The 14,901-nt window shown below is 43.5% G+C and overlaps 1 protein-coding gene across 2 annotated transcripts in view; it reads left to right on the top strand.

Moving 5' to 3' along the window:
- LOC147201282 (RNA-binding motif, single-stranded-interacting protein 2-like) overlaps positions 1 to 14,901 on the top strand; it is a 34,047-nt gene that overhangs the window by 13,564 nt on the left and 5,582 nt on the right. Inside the window, exons 2-13 of one of the 2 annotated variants that reach the window (XM_086117485.1) lie at positions 2,877 to 3,049; positions 7,022 to 7,080; positions 7,671 to 7,762; positions 10,920 to 11,077; positions 11,154 to 11,233; positions 11,322 to 11,431; positions 11,542 to 11,585; positions 13,307 to 13,400; positions 13,488 to 13,538; positions 13,631 to 13,741; positions 13,979 to 14,059; positions 14,780 to 14,867. In XM_086117485.1, coding sequence (XP_085973611.1) covers positions 2,877 to 3,049; positions 7,022 to 7,080; positions 7,671 to 7,762; positions 10,920 to 11,077; positions 11,154 to 11,233; positions 11,322 to 11,431; positions 11,542 to 11,585; positions 13,307 to 13,400; positions 13,488 to 13,538; positions 13,631 to 13,741; positions 13,979 to 14,059; positions 14,780 to 14,860 — 1,134 coding nt within the window. In that variant the 3' untranslated portion in view covers positions 14,861 to 14,867. Of the gene's footprint in view, positions 1 to 2,876; positions 3,050 to 7,021; positions 7,081 to 7,670; positions 7,763 to 10,919; positions 11,078 to 11,153; positions 11,234 to 11,321; positions 11,432 to 11,541; positions 11,586 to 13,306; positions 13,539 to 13,630; positions 13,742 to 13,978; positions 14,060 to 14,779; positions 14,868 to 14,901 lie in introns of both variants that reach the window. The other variant, XM_086117484.1, reaches the window with a different exon arrangement.

The following is a 14,901-nucleotide window of genomic DNA, read 5'->3' as shown; positions in this document are numbered from 1 at the left end:
ACCGGCATTTGGCTAAATAAACTAGATATAAGTCAGTGTGCCAGCTGTGGTGAATCCTCATGTTGCTGTTTATTGCCTCAGTCGTAAAAGTGCCACTGCATCTATTCCTGGAAAGACTTCTCCCCCCCATCTCACAGGGATTATGAAACCTTGTTCACCTCAAGGTGGATTTGGATGAATGGTTGCACAATCTTTTGTATAAATTCTCCACGGAGAGCCTCGGTCCGTGATTCACTGGTTGTTGCGTAATATCCTGTTCTATTTGTGAGTCATGGCGAGTCGGCCGCCGTAGTACGTAACTGGCGGCATTAAAGTCAGTTGTGGTGGCAAGTGTTGTTGGGAACTACAAAGGGGGATTGATGAGCCCAGTACAGATGGTTGCATGCAAGTATGACCACAATGAATCCCTGGTGTGTGCTTTTGCTCTGCTTAATGCCTCCGTGTTGCTGTTCCCTCAAAGCTTCTAAGTCTAAAAAGGAGACAAGACCATATTTGAAACGCTCTATTCGTTCGGAAGATTTGATGAGAAATGAGAAAAAGCAAGCAGCACAAAACATGAATTGAGCTTTCCCTAAATTTTGTTCTTCCAGTTTCTGATTTTGCAATGCCCCGCAAGATATTTGTTGTGGTTTCAAGAGTAAAATTGGAGTTATACAACATGGAGCGAGCCGAAGAGGCCCCTTTTCCCCCTATATGGAGTAAGCAGTCAAGAGGCCCAACATTCCCCTCAGAAAGCATTATTGGTGACTGTTGACACGGGCGCTGTGTGATATCATTTTTTACTGAAGAGAGCGCACATCTGTCGACTGCAGATTCACTTTTTATCTCATATAATACCCCGTTTCCTTGTTCTCACTTACAACAGCGCCGCAGCTGCCCAACGAAATGGCTGATGTGTTTCAAAAAATGAAAATAATCATTAGTTTTCTTTTTTTTGTTTGTTTAGACATATTCATAATACATTTCAACCAAGCAGTTGAGTTAGGGTTGACAAAGCAGGCAAATTTTTTTTTTTAAATACCTCGGACAGAATTCAAACCTGGCTAATTTTGGGTCAGCTATGGTGTTATTAGTCAAAAGTTGTGCAACGTACAGATATCAACAAAAGGTGATTGGAATTTCCCAACCGCGGCGCATATGACGATCCGTTGGGTTTCTGTTGAATTGTTTGAGCATTAGAATCCGGTCCGCAACCGGGCGTAAACCTCTTCTTTGACAATTGTTTCGACAGTCTGCAGCAGCAAGGGAAACCAAGCAACATTTACAGGATTTAGGTGAAACAGTAACTTCACAAATACAAATATACATTGTGGCGAGCTCATAGTAGCGCTTAAGACGGCTTAGTGCGCTATGCGGGTTACGCGTACAAATTGAAAAAGTCTTCGGGGAAATGGGTGCTTTGACTTTTGAATAAACACCCCTGTACTGTTAATTCCCAAATAATAACACGCAGACTGCAGTGGTTTTCTCCGGGTAATTGGCTTTATTTTCACGGTGCACAGAGCTACACACAACAACAAGCAAAACCATTCCCCCATTCTGATTCGCCCGTTTGGATTTCCCAATGTCGAATCTCCGATTTGGAGTTTTTAATAAACGCAATTTAAACAAAACACCTGTATCGCGTATGCTGATCATTTTCTCTTCTTTACTGTTGGATTCAGAGCGATGCCCTTTGGCCAAGTCATAGCTGAACGTTCACTCCACCTCAATGGATGCACGGAAGTGTGAGGGCAAGGATGTTCAGAATGAGCAAATAATCTACTTTCATGCGTACATAGAGCATAACCAGGGTTCCTGTGGGTCCTTCGAATGTCTTCAAAGTCACAGAATTCATGAATGTAAAAAGAAAGCTTTAATCGGCATTAAAATGTCTTGGATGAATCATTCAAAAGTCTGGTAAAATGTGAACACATGATAAGTAGGATTTTATGACTCTAAATAGTCTCAAATCTCAACTGCAAATTAACATGAAAAAAAGAATGACTGAATGACTTTTGTGGCAACATTACGCAATCGCAAAAGCGGAAACGACATACCAGTGATGTGGTTTTTAGTCGAGCAGACACAAGTCATGTACAGTCTGTGCTGTAGCATCTTTGCACAATATGGGACATTGGCAACATTGATAAGTTGGTCTTAAATTTATTTCCAATTGGAATCAAGAAGTCTAAATCAGGGCGGCCCGGTAGTCCAGTGGTTAGCACGTCGGCTTCACAGTGCAGAGGCACCGGGTTCGATTCCAGCTCCGGCCTCCCTGTGTGGAGTTTGCATGTTCTCCCCGGGCCTGCGTGGGTTTTCTCCGGGTGCTCCGGTTTCCTCCCACATTCCAAAAACATGCATGTCAGGCTGATTGGACGCTCTAAATTGTCCCTAGGTGTGAGTGTGGGCGTGGATGGTTGTTCGTCTCTGTGTGCCCTGCGATTGGCTGGCAACTGATTCAGGGTGTCCCCCGCCTACTGCCTGAAGACGGCTGGGATAGGCTCCAGCACCCCCCGCGACCCTAGTGAGGATCAAGCGGTTCGGAAAATGGATGGGTGGATGAAGTCTAAATCAACTTGCCTTCCAGCTGTACAAACCCCGATGAGTCTTTAGACAGTCTGCAGTGTGAGTACTTTGTGAGCTGAGGTAATTTATTCCAACAGTTTGAGACTGAATGTAGAAAACAACACTTCCGCTTTTTCAAAATCTGCACAAGGGCAAACCAAACTGCAAGGCTTGAATCTGTGTTCTTGAGATTTGTGTTGAATTGCGCAAACAAGATTCCGAAAATAACACTGGTCAAGGAACAACCCCAGATCTGTTGGTGAAGCAAAGAACGGCTTTCTTTTTCCTCCCAAGTTTGTTGCAATTCTGACTTTCCTGTCTTTTCACAGCAGGCCTATGTGTCCTCCGGCCACCAGATGGCTCCCCCCAGTCCCAACAACAACAGTAGCAGCAACAACGGCAGCGGCGGAGGAGGTGGAGAACAGCTAAGTAAAACCAACCTGTATATCCGCGGCCTTCATCCAGGGACTACGGACCAAGACCTGGTCAAGCTCTGCCAGCCGTAAGTTTAAACATTTGAGCATTGGAATCAGCAAAGTCTGCATTCAAAGTTGATTTAAGTTCAGACCGTAAGAAATAAAATGGGAAAATGTATTGGTGAATTTAACTCCAGCACTCGTGTTTCAATACTTTTACCCATTTTAATGAATGTAAAATGGAAATACTCAGTGAGATGAATCACACATCATGACAAAGTGTGTGTGTGTTATACATCCCACTCTCACTGCAATAGCGTTCCAGTTGCTTACCACTGAGCCAGTTCCGATCTTACACAAAATGGAAGGTTTAGATGAGGACAGGAGGCAAACTGGCTGTACCTTTCTCTGGCCCCTTGCTCTGTCTCATATTTTTTTCTTCCCGACTTAATAAGGCTTAAGTTCACTCCTTCCTCTACTTAACACAGAAAGTCAAACAAATTGACAGGTCAAACCACCGACTTCCCGCACTTGTTAAAATTGGATCAAACCAAACTTATTCGTATTTAATTCGTAGATTCATATGGCCAGCGTGACGCCTTTTCGGAACAAAACTGCGGCCTCAACAATTCATTCCATCATGTGTCCAACAGATGAAGCGCAAAGCTCACCACAGAGCAGATGTTATCAACTCAATTGAACATCCTCTGCATGACTCTTATTCCTGATTTAGCACTTTGTCTCAAGACAACTGGATCCAGTTTTAAGGACCTGGCATGTGTTGACTTCCAAACATGCAGTGACAAATGACTCAATGATGAAACCACAATCCTTACTCAATGCATCCAATCACCTTTGACAAAATGACTGTAATTGGGACAAACAGCTGTCAACACATATTTATCCCATGAGTCGTAGCTACAGCTCCACATATGGACAAAAGTATTGGCACACGTAGAGGAGGGACAGCGCTCCAGATGACAGGACAATGGTATCAAGTCGATGGATTTGCCCATTCCTTCAAGAAGAAACTATAAAATGGGCGCTCAAAAGATTTTGTCCACAAAGCAACATTACAGCAGTGTTAAAAGTGTCATATTCTCCATGTGCTGGAGATTCATTGAGCGTGCATGTTAGGTTAATTAACAACTCTAAATTGCCCACTGGTGTGTGCTGAGTGGTTGTTTGTCGACGTGTGCCCTGCGTTTGACTGCCAACGAGAAGTGGTGTCACCCAAAGCCTGTAGCTTATCCATGAAGGTGAACAGGACCAGAGTCGGAAAGTATATTGAGCTGATAGAATACAACTGACATAAATCAGTGCCGGTGGTCGAGCAGATTCATAGTTGCCGCTTCATGAGAACTTTTCATCAGACGCTGCGAGAAAAGACAATAAATAACACAGCACACTTGTCTCTTTTAAGATGTCATACAAAAAGCCGATGCGAAATAAGTGTTGGTTAATTTGTTCCAAACGCATACCAGAAAAGTGAGGAGTCGGCCTCAAAGGCACCCGGTGATTAATAAGCACCACGAGTGGTTTAGCTTCAAGGCTATGCTTTTGTGTTATAGATCTTTGCTTGTGAACATTAACTACCGTCAGTCATCCTAGTCAAAGCATGAAAAGTGTCAGTGTTTACCAGTTTGGGCCTCAGGGGCCCATCACAGTGATGGCTCCCCTCACTGTAATTCTGGACTTGAAAAGTATTGTCTTACCCCGACCCCTCTACCTGATTTTGATGCACCAGTGCACCCCAAAGAAAGTGTCAAATCCTCAGAGCCATATTAGCACAGCGTGTGTACAACCTATTGTCAAAGCCGCAGCAATCAACGTGAAGCAGAAATCTGCGGTTGGTCTGTGAAACACCGGAACTTGATTGTAAAAGCAGACGGCCGACAGAGAAGTCATTGTGTGGCAGGAGAAATGTGAAGAGGGGACTGACGTGATTGGGAGGGCTCCCTTTTAAGCGAAACATGAATGAGTGGGAAAAGAGTAGTACCGCCTGCTGGGAAAGAATGTCAAGCAGCTGTATGTGGGTCATGACTGTCTTTTAAGTGTGTGTGGCCTCTACAGTTTTGTGAGCTTTTGGAAGGGTCTCGGGTTAAGTGGAAGGTCACATAAGCAAAGCCTTCGGACTTTTGAACTGGTCTGGTGTTCCCGGCAGGGCAAACATGAACACATGAAACGTTGCTTTTGTTTTTTCTTGTCATACCTCAAACAAAGACACTTATCAGGGGCCGCCTTTTTCTTTGCAATTGTGTTTTTGCCTAACTGATCCTTTGTCTTTGAGATATGATTTTTTTTTCATCTGCATTGGACTATGGAGAGTCGTGTCCTGTAAAAATCTAACGTTAGGCAGTTATTTTATTAGCGTGACGATACAACATCTAGATATCTAATTGGCTCCCTGGTATATAAACCCCCCATTATAAAGTATCACCGTGTTTCCAAACCTTAACTGAGCCAAGGCAACCACTTTACATAAGAATACTCTCACAGGACACCACCAAACAGAAATACTGAACCAAATATAATCTCATCTCAATATACTCACAAATTAAATCAGTCTGTTTAAAATCTGGATTTATTTAAACTAACACAAATCTGAAATACCAAAAGGGGGTCATGACATTTTCTCTTGTGTGAATGGCAATAGATGGATATGAAATTGCATAATTTCCCGCAGGACCCCTCGCAGCATACTTGGGTCCATCGGCTCTTCATTATTTTAATAAATCTAATTAGTATTGCATTCATCGATAATGTTTTTTTATTTATTTGTGAATTTTAAAAAAATCACATTCTGACTAAAATACATATGTCTAAATACTGTAAATGCTTACCCCATATCGAAATCTACAAACTCCCTTGGCCACTGTGAGGCAAAAAAACATGTTAAAACATTTTAAACAGATCTAAAATGTAAAATCAATTACAAGTTGGATTAATATTACCGATAATGAAAAGTACCTGTTCTGGGGTTAAGTGCTCTGAAACGACACTTGTCCGTAAGAAAATGTCATGTTTAATAGAATAAAGAGAAACAAAACAAAACAAGAAGATTGGCTGAATAAAAATCTACATTGGCACAGACAATGCTCACATGAACCTAATGGTCAGTGTGTTCTGTCAGGCACCACTTACAGCTGTCAGATGGCTTTTCATGAAATTCTAAACAAACAGATGACGATGAAATATAAACGCCTCCCGAAAGGATTTTACAGTATGGTGTCATGCTTTCTTGCAACAGCGTGTGTGTAACCGAATGCCTTGTGGCTGGCTTGAATGTACTTAGACGTCTAAGTAGAGGAAACCAAAGACATGGAGCTCTGACACCGAGTAGTACAAGAAAATGCCACAGTGAGGTGACAAGAGACACATGGGACACATCCAAATCATCTGGCCACCAGGAGAAGGCAGGCGTGTAGGACCCAGCTGGGCTCTGTGATGTGAGGGTGGAAAAGGAGGAGGGCAAGTGAGGGAAGGAAGGCCAAATGGAGCGGTGAAGCATCAGGTTACAATCCGCCCAGACACCACGTCGCCCTAAGAGAAGCAAGACCAGCCTCCTGCTATGGATAAATACAACAGCCAGGAAGGGACAATCTATTATACTGTAAAGTGGATACACTCCTCATTAGCCTCCACACAAAATATGAATCATGCTGGAAGTGCTTGTGTCTATATTCCGTCTCATCTTTTATTGAAACCGGGGGAGTACAGTGGTTTCTTCATACTCTATGTTTATGTTTATGCCACTTAAAAACCCACTCAGATAGTGACAAGACTCAAGAGGAGAACTGTCTCGGGGTGAGGTGTTTGGGCCAAATTGTCTTTAGTCTTGGGAGGCGTGCACCTGTCAAAAACAAAGCCAGAAATCCTCCCCGTGAAGGAAGGGTGGATGTGGACATAGCTGTCTGTGACGTAAAAGCGATGCATGTGTGTTTATGTTGGTATGCACTCTGAGGAAGTGTGAGAGGATCGTTATGCATTTGGAAGGAGCAGATTCCTCGTCATCAGTCACTGACAGGATGTTTTTGTTTCTGTGTGTGTCTGAAAAGGTATGGCAAGATTGTGTCGACCAAGGCCATCTTGGATAAAACCACAAACAAATGTAAAGGTGAGTTGCCAAACTCTCAGAGCGAATTGCATCATTAAGCACATTTTGAAGACAGCAAACTGGTTGATAGTGTATGCGAAGATGGAATGGACACTTGAAGATTTCTTTTCTTTAAAATAACGTAGAAAACAATCAATTATTTATCATTATTTAAAATACATTTTTTAACTTGGGGAAAAAAAAGCAATCCAATCCAAACAATTTAACATTACCGGTCTCATTTAAACAAAAGCAAAATCTCTTTCAAGAGCAGTAGCGTCAGCTAAACGTAATCACATTCAAATAGAATTCAAGACTGTTGATTTTTTTAATTCAAGCCTGTTGATTTTTGTCAAGGTATATACGTTAACACGCTGAGAGCTAAGATTTGAACTAGCTAGGTACTAAAGTGGCGAAAACATCCACTCTAACCCATTTTCAGATACTCATAGGTCCAGAAGAAGTGAAAACCTTTAAGGTCATATGTGTTCTCCTCTTCCAATTTTGCTAGCTAGCTGCCATTACCTGTAACCTTGATTTTGAAACAAGGCCTTAATAAGTAAAAAAAACATTTTGCTTAGTGTCTTGATGTGCATGTGTGTATTTGACAGGCTATGGCTTTGTGGACTTTGACAGTCCAGCAGCAGCTCAGAAAGCTGTTACGGCTCTGAAATCAAGTGGCGTCCAGGCACAGATGGCCAAAGTAAGACTGCATGTACTTTTTAAAATCCCACCTTAGCTTCATTTGTACCTGTACAAGCCGCTATAATATCTTCACCAATCTACTTGACAACCCCAGTGTGTTATTTACAGTAGCAGTCACGCGTAAGGGCCGAGCCCTGTTGTATTGTCTTCATTTGCCCCCTCACAAGTGTCTCTCTCTTGCACGCCAGCTTCTCTTTGCTTGTGTACGTTGCTAACTCGCTCCCGTTGGAGCGCTTGTCCAGAGCTCTTTGTGCGGGTGTCTGCTGCAGTCAAAGCAACTCTTGTCGGCCCATTAAGCTGATCCCCCTGGCTCTGTGGCTCCCCATTGAGGGAACACAGGGGAGGGTGCCACTAAAGCCACTGTCAATGGGGCAGTTACAATGGCTTGGCATTGTCCAGTGTCTGGGCCCAAGGCCTGAGGCCGACACCCGCGCTGAATTCACTTCACCCCCAAGCCCCCGCCCCCCTCCCTGCGTCCACTGTAAAGTAACACCAGGGGATCCCTATGCACTGTAAATGATCTGCACCCTAACTTCATGCATCTCCATACCAGACAAGTGCAACTGGATACCACAACGTGACTCACCCAGACAGTTTGTGCTCTAGCAGTCGTGTTGATCACCACAATAAAAGCCTAAATATACACAGCTGGCTCGGAGCTACTGGGTGACTTCAGTTTGTCAGAAGAATCTGATGTTAATACAACACAAAAAAGTGCTGCTATCGACCGTTTTGTCTTCAGCGTGGCTTGTTTTGTTGTATTTTCCAAAAACAAAATGGACCAAACCTTTACCTAAATGTACACAGAGTGCACCTGGTCTCCGAATGGGCTACCGCAGCCTCCAGGGTGCAGGGCGAGCAAAAACAATTTCATAGAGCCTGGGGAACAATGACACAATTAAAACTAGGAGCTTTACTTTGCAGTCCCTCCCTGTGCAAATGGGACTAACATCGAGCGACACTCCTCACATGACGCTCACAGTGAATGGACTGACGCCAACTGTATTACGTGCCACAAGTTTGGTATTTGAGCGAATGAAATTAGCAGAGGCGATGGGTAAATAAAATACGTATGAAAAGGGAGGTGGTTTTGTTTGTTCAGCTTGTCACACTGCACAATTACACTTCATCAATGACATCCAGCAGTCTGCCACTGTGTTGCTACACGGTCGGGTTATTGCTGAAGTGCCGCACCCAGAGGGATGAGAATCGCTGAGAAAATATGGTGTGCCTTAGTAGATAATAGAAGCAACCCCGATCAGCAATTTAGTTCAGGAGAACTGATCACGCATGAACTCAACAATCAAACAGGAACACTTGCAGAAGCATCTGTGCTCACTGGTGTCGTTACTCAAGATACACGTTTTCAGTTTTGGAAATGGAATTGTTTCACGTGACAGAATCTGTCAGCCATGATTAGAAATGTTGTTCGCTTTTGGATAAGTGTAATCATTAGGCAGAGAGGAAGATATGAAAGAATTATGTATTTGGGATGATACTGTACCGTCTTTTCAGCCATCCTGCTTTAATATTAGTCAAAACTCCCACTCCTTCCTATCCTGTCATTTCCTCCTCCAGAACCAAATATTCATCCCCTCATTCATCCCACCCTCCCCTTTCCTCTACACGTTTTCCCTTCCTCCTTCTAGCCCAGCCTCTTTGCTCCCAGTTGCAAGGCTTCTGTTGCTCTGTGAACTCTCTAACTTCATGCCTGACTTCCTGTCTTCCTTTGCAGTCTCAGACGGTTTCACTTTCCGGCAAGCGCCACAAAAATTAAGTCCCAGAACTGTATGCGCGAGGATAATCTCTCTGCTCTAATGCACGCGCAGCTGTCAATATTTCTTAATGAGATAACATTTTGCCACAGTGTGCGCATTGACAAATTCTTATTTGCATGTGTGAGTATATTAATGAGTGCGTTCAGAGTTTTATAAGTGGCAGACAGCTTAGTAAAGTCAGTGATGCACCACTAGCGTAAGTGACAAATTAGTCAGGGTTGCACTCTACACTTACACAGATTTTTGACAAATGTTTCGTATTGGGCATTATTACTGAATCTACTTTGCAAAAGATTAATGTGTCAAGACGGTACTTGGTACAATCATGGGAATGGAGTATTCATGCTTTAAAAAGTTCACTAATGCAGTATCATTGAAAGAGATGAAGTGAAACCCTTAAAAGATGAGCTGAGGAGTTATTCATTGAGACTTTTTCCATTAGACATGTGTAGAGGAAGCCAAGCCCTACTTATATGGGTGGGCATGTTGCAAAAGTACATTTTCCTTAGCATCCCAGACCCCAATAATCATGAGACAATACACATGCTACAAATGCACAATTGGTACGCTCCTTACAGATCAAAATTATTCGAGACGTCCCGGCCCGTCATGTGATCGGAAATCGGAGCCGTTAAGGTGGTTTTTTGCTGATCGGGGATCGGGCAAAAAAAAAAAATCTTAATTTTATTCCATTTTATTGGTCACAGAATGACCAAATACTGTAAATCAAGGCGATAAATATCTTGACAAATGGAGTTGTAACAGCTTAATTTTATATTACACAATGTTACATTTTGGTTTTGGGGCGGGCAGCGTCAGAGAGGTAGTAAACACCCTCCCCACCACACACACAGTCACACTTTGTGTACAGCGAGTGCTCTCCCACTGGCTACAGTGCCTTCAATTATGTTTGGAGCGACAAGGAGACACAAACGATGTGTAAACACTCAGGGTAAGCTTAAAGATACTTCTAATTTCTCCATTGTGAGACAAATAAAGATTTTCTTATCACCCGAAGCCGAAGTCTGCCTTGCCTGATATAAAACCGCCCCTTATTTTCCCTTTAGGGGAAGCCTCCCAAAAACGGAGCTCTATGACTTGTTTGTTTTCACTTTTATTTGGGTAATTTGTTTTGACTTGCAAATGCAAATGCTACCCCGGCACTGTCATCTTTTGCGCCATCATCTTCTGACCAGACTCTTTTCATATATATCTCTGTTGTTAGCCGTTCAAGTTTGGAGGAACTCTGCCGTTCTCGTTCAGACCTCGATCTGAATGGGGTTTAATCAGGGGATTTTCCTTGCACATATTTTAACATGGCGCATGAAGGAATATGTCAACTAAAAATGTGTTTTGTAACCCCCACTTCCCAAATAGCAACAGGAGCAGGACCCCACCAATCTGTACATCTCCAACCTGCCGGTGTCCATGGACGAGCAAGAGCTGGAGAGCATGCTCAAGTCCTTTGGCCAGGTCATTTCTACACGCATTCTGCGAGACGCCAACGGGACCAGCCGCGGTGTGGGATTTGCCAGGTCAGACACAGCAATTCAAATCATAACGAGAAAATGTGTGGGAGTATGTTTATCTCTTTACTTATTGTTATTCCAGGATGGAGTCCACAGAGAAGTGTGAGGCCATTATTCAACATTTCAATGGCAAATTCATCAAGACTCCACCAGGAGTGCCAGGTGTGTAGAATTATTTTTCTTTGTACGCGCTTTTGACATTGTTTTTGTTGGTGCCAGTGTTCAACTGTTTGATCTTTTGCTTTCCCAGTGCCCACAGAGCCGTTATTATGTAAGTTTGCAGACGGGGGTCAGAAAAAGAGGCAGAACCAGGGAAAGTACCTCCCCAACGGAAGGCCCTGGGCCAGAGACGGCGAGACGGTAAGTCACGCTCACGTTTGAACTTTTTCCTCTACTAGTAAACGTTTTGAGCTGAATGCACTGCTGTTTGCATGACCTCAGTGGTTCTGAATCCCACATTGTTTTCCCAGGGAGGAATGACGCTTGCGTATGACCCCACAGCATTACAAAATGGGTGAGTGGTATGCAGGGCCTGAGTGAAAACAGTCCCAACCTACACGAAAAAAAAAAAACAGCACCTCAAAACTGCTACAATGCTGCCCCCTGCTGCGACGTTGAGGTTATGTTTTTTACTTCGTTGGTTTGTGTACAACTTTTAAAATACAACCTCAACATTGGAAGACCGTGTAATGTAAATTCAGATATTTGCTTCGAAATACTGTATAAGTTTGAAGGTGAGTGCGGAAAACAGTTGCAAAGACTGAGAACTTGATCGTACTGGTTTGTGGAGATAAAACCAGAAATTATTTTTCACCATTTTATTTTTTAACCAATTTTTCTGCCTTGGCTAAAACGGTGCCAAGTAACACACTTTGGTGTCCAGCATGATTCCCCCTCCACCCATCATCTAACAGCGTGAGCACGTTGTTTGCGTCATTGGCTAGCCACCGCAATTATGAGTCATTTACGTTGTTACTCGTCCTACACCCGAGCTTGTTAGCTCGTGAGCTAACTGGTGACTAGCGCCTCTCGGTGCTTTCCACAACACATCAGCTGAGTGTCATATATTCCAGCCGGAGGAGGCTTCAAGCTGATATATTTTTGTGGCACAAACAAGTAGGGATGTGTAGACGTTGTTAGATTAGGCCTCTTTGGCACTTCTATGTAAACTGGTGACTTTAACGAAGCCGTTATTTTGCGCGCCTCCGCAACGTCTGGTCATCGAAAGCCATCACTATGACCACCAAGCTACGCCTCTATATGTCAGTGGTCATCCCAACAGCGATTTACGCCTATGAGACATGGATGAAGACAGCCAATATTACCAACAAGTTAGATGTCTTCCATCGGCGTTGCCTGAGATCCATCCTGAGGATCTCATGGAGAGACCACGTCACCAAAGAGGAGGTGATGAAGAGGGCAGGAGTAGCTGAACTGTCAGACATTGTCTCTGAAAGGAGAAGGAAAATGATTGGCCACGTACTCCGACTGCCAAGAGAGAGACCGGCAAGTGTGGCCATGGACTGGATGCCAGAGGGTGGAAAGAGGAAGAGAGGTAGGCCAAAGAAGACGTGGAGACAGACTGCCAAAGAAGACCTCAGCGAGATGGGTGTCAGCTGGCATGGAGCAAGAAGGGTCGCCAGTGACCGGAACAAATGGAGGAGACTTGTCGCCCAATGTTCCAAATAGGAGCGGGTGGAACTAACTAACTAACTAACTAACTATTTTGCAATAACCTTTCTCCTTGCATCTACTTGCCCTTCCCTATGAATGGCACGTTTTGGCAAATTTCCTAGTCGAATACAGTCCAGACGGTGGAGTCACACACGGGCTGAGTGAAGCCCCCACCCTCCTCATGTATGGGAGCAGCTAAGGCAGTATAAGATTAGGGATCATTTTTGGAGAAGACCGACCTTTTTCTGCATCTGGCAGAAAAGGCCCCACAGCTGTGTGCTCGATCTTTTTGGCATTCATGAAATCGTTTAACTGACAATATACAGTCCTCTGGCAGTTAATTTTAGTTTAGTATCTTAAGCATTATAAATAACAGACTGGCTAATTTCCATTTGAGCTTTTCAATTGGTTCCCTGACCGGGAATTGAACCCAGGCTGTGGGGGTGAGAGCACCGAACCACTAAATGACAAGGGAATTGCTTAACTTCTCTCTGAACTTTTCAGTGTAAGCAAGCGCATAAGCGGATGTGCTTCATGTTTTTGCCTCCTTCTATTCAACAGCTTCTACTCCTCACCATACAGCCTGGCTCCAAACCGGATGATCGCCCAGACGTCTCTCTCACCTTACATGCATTCTCCTGTCTCATCCTACCAGGTGGTGTATTTTACTCACATTTTTGTCTCACGTTCCCATATATCCAATACACAGTCTCAACTACTGTCATTCTTCCTTCACGGAAAGGTGCACAGCCCGTCCTGGATGCACCATCAGTCATACCTCATGCAACCAGCTGTGAGTAGCTTTTCTTTACATCTCTGTCATTTTGAGCATGACACTCACTTGCGTAGGTCTTGTTACTCACCAGATTCTGATTGCATCCACAGGGTACAGTCCTTACCCCAGCAATGGATCACGCTATGTCCATCCAGCCAACATCTATGATGGGACCTCTCGCCCAGCAGCTAAGCCACCTTTCCCTGGGCAGCACGGGAACAGTGAGTACATCATCTCGGTGGTATAAAGAAGTGATTCTCACAGGCTTTTATGACAGGGGTGACATTTTTCCATTGTCCTAACACCAACTAAATTCAAAATATTGACTTTTGTTATTGCAAGTGATTTTGTTGATAGTTACGGGTCCTTCATTTTGAGATTTTGTATAAATGTTCCAATTATGATGCTCCCTTTAAAGTACTTATCCAGTGTGTGTCCTCTTGTTTTCTTCCACACAGTATATTCCGGCCAACACAACTATGCAGGGGACCTACATCCCCCAGTACACCCCAGTGCCTCCTTCCAATGTCCCAGTAGAGGTATTTATGTATATACTCTTATGTATGTGAGTGACATAAATGCATGTATACGTGTTATAGTACACCGTATATATTTGTAACGGTATGAAATGAATGGTACAAAATGAATCGATCACTCCTTAATATTTTCCAAAAGGAAGAAAATGTGGATTGGATTATTTTTGCTGGTTGAATTTGTGTCCTGAACATGCAAAATGGGGATGATTGGTTTATTTTGTGTATTCGCATCAGATGTTTCAGAGCAGTGACAAACACATTTAGAGTACGTTATAGCTCTGATGTTTTGTACAATTGGTTTCATTAGGCAAAATGTTCTTGATATCACCCCCACATAAGGTATCTGTGTTTCTCATTTAGTCCCATTACAAGTCCATTTTCAATGCGTTTCTCAAATGTATGAAAAGAAAACAAGACTAAAAGAAGGAGCCAACATTAACTGCTGAATGAAAGCATCCTGGCAGTTCTCTGCATGAGGCCGTCCGTGCCTGCGGGGCGTCGTCAATGATCTAATTCAGTGTAAATGGTGGTGGGAACCTGCAGAATGAGCGGCGCTGTCAAGGGGGGGCAATATTTATGAGTGGGGAGCGGCGTGGTGGTAGCAAGCGGTGAACAGCGTCAGGGTGAAAACGAAGGGCGTGAAGTGTATTGTAAACATCAAAGTCTTCTTTTGAAGAGGTCAGTAAACAGCTTATTAAATCCTTTGTCATTTGTTTTTTGCAGGAGAACGGTGGTCAACAGCAACAGGTTGCTATGGAAACTCCCACAGAACACACAAACTATTCGTACCAACACACCAAGTGAAGCTAAGGTATGAATTTTGACACATGGCACATTGTAATTCA

Source organism: Hippocampus guttulatus, chromosome 8 (genome assembly GCF_054856545.1).
Source record: "Hippocampus guttulatus isolate MCC_2025c chromosome 8, RoL_Hgut_1.0, whole genome shotgun sequence".
Taxonomy (NCBI): domain Eukaryota; kingdom Metazoa; phylum Chordata; class Actinopteri; order Syngnathiformes; family Syngnathidae; genus Hippocampus; species Hippocampus guttulatus.
The sequence above is the reverse complement of the archived record's forward strand: the minus strand, read 5'-3'. Positions and strand labels throughout refer to the sequence as shown.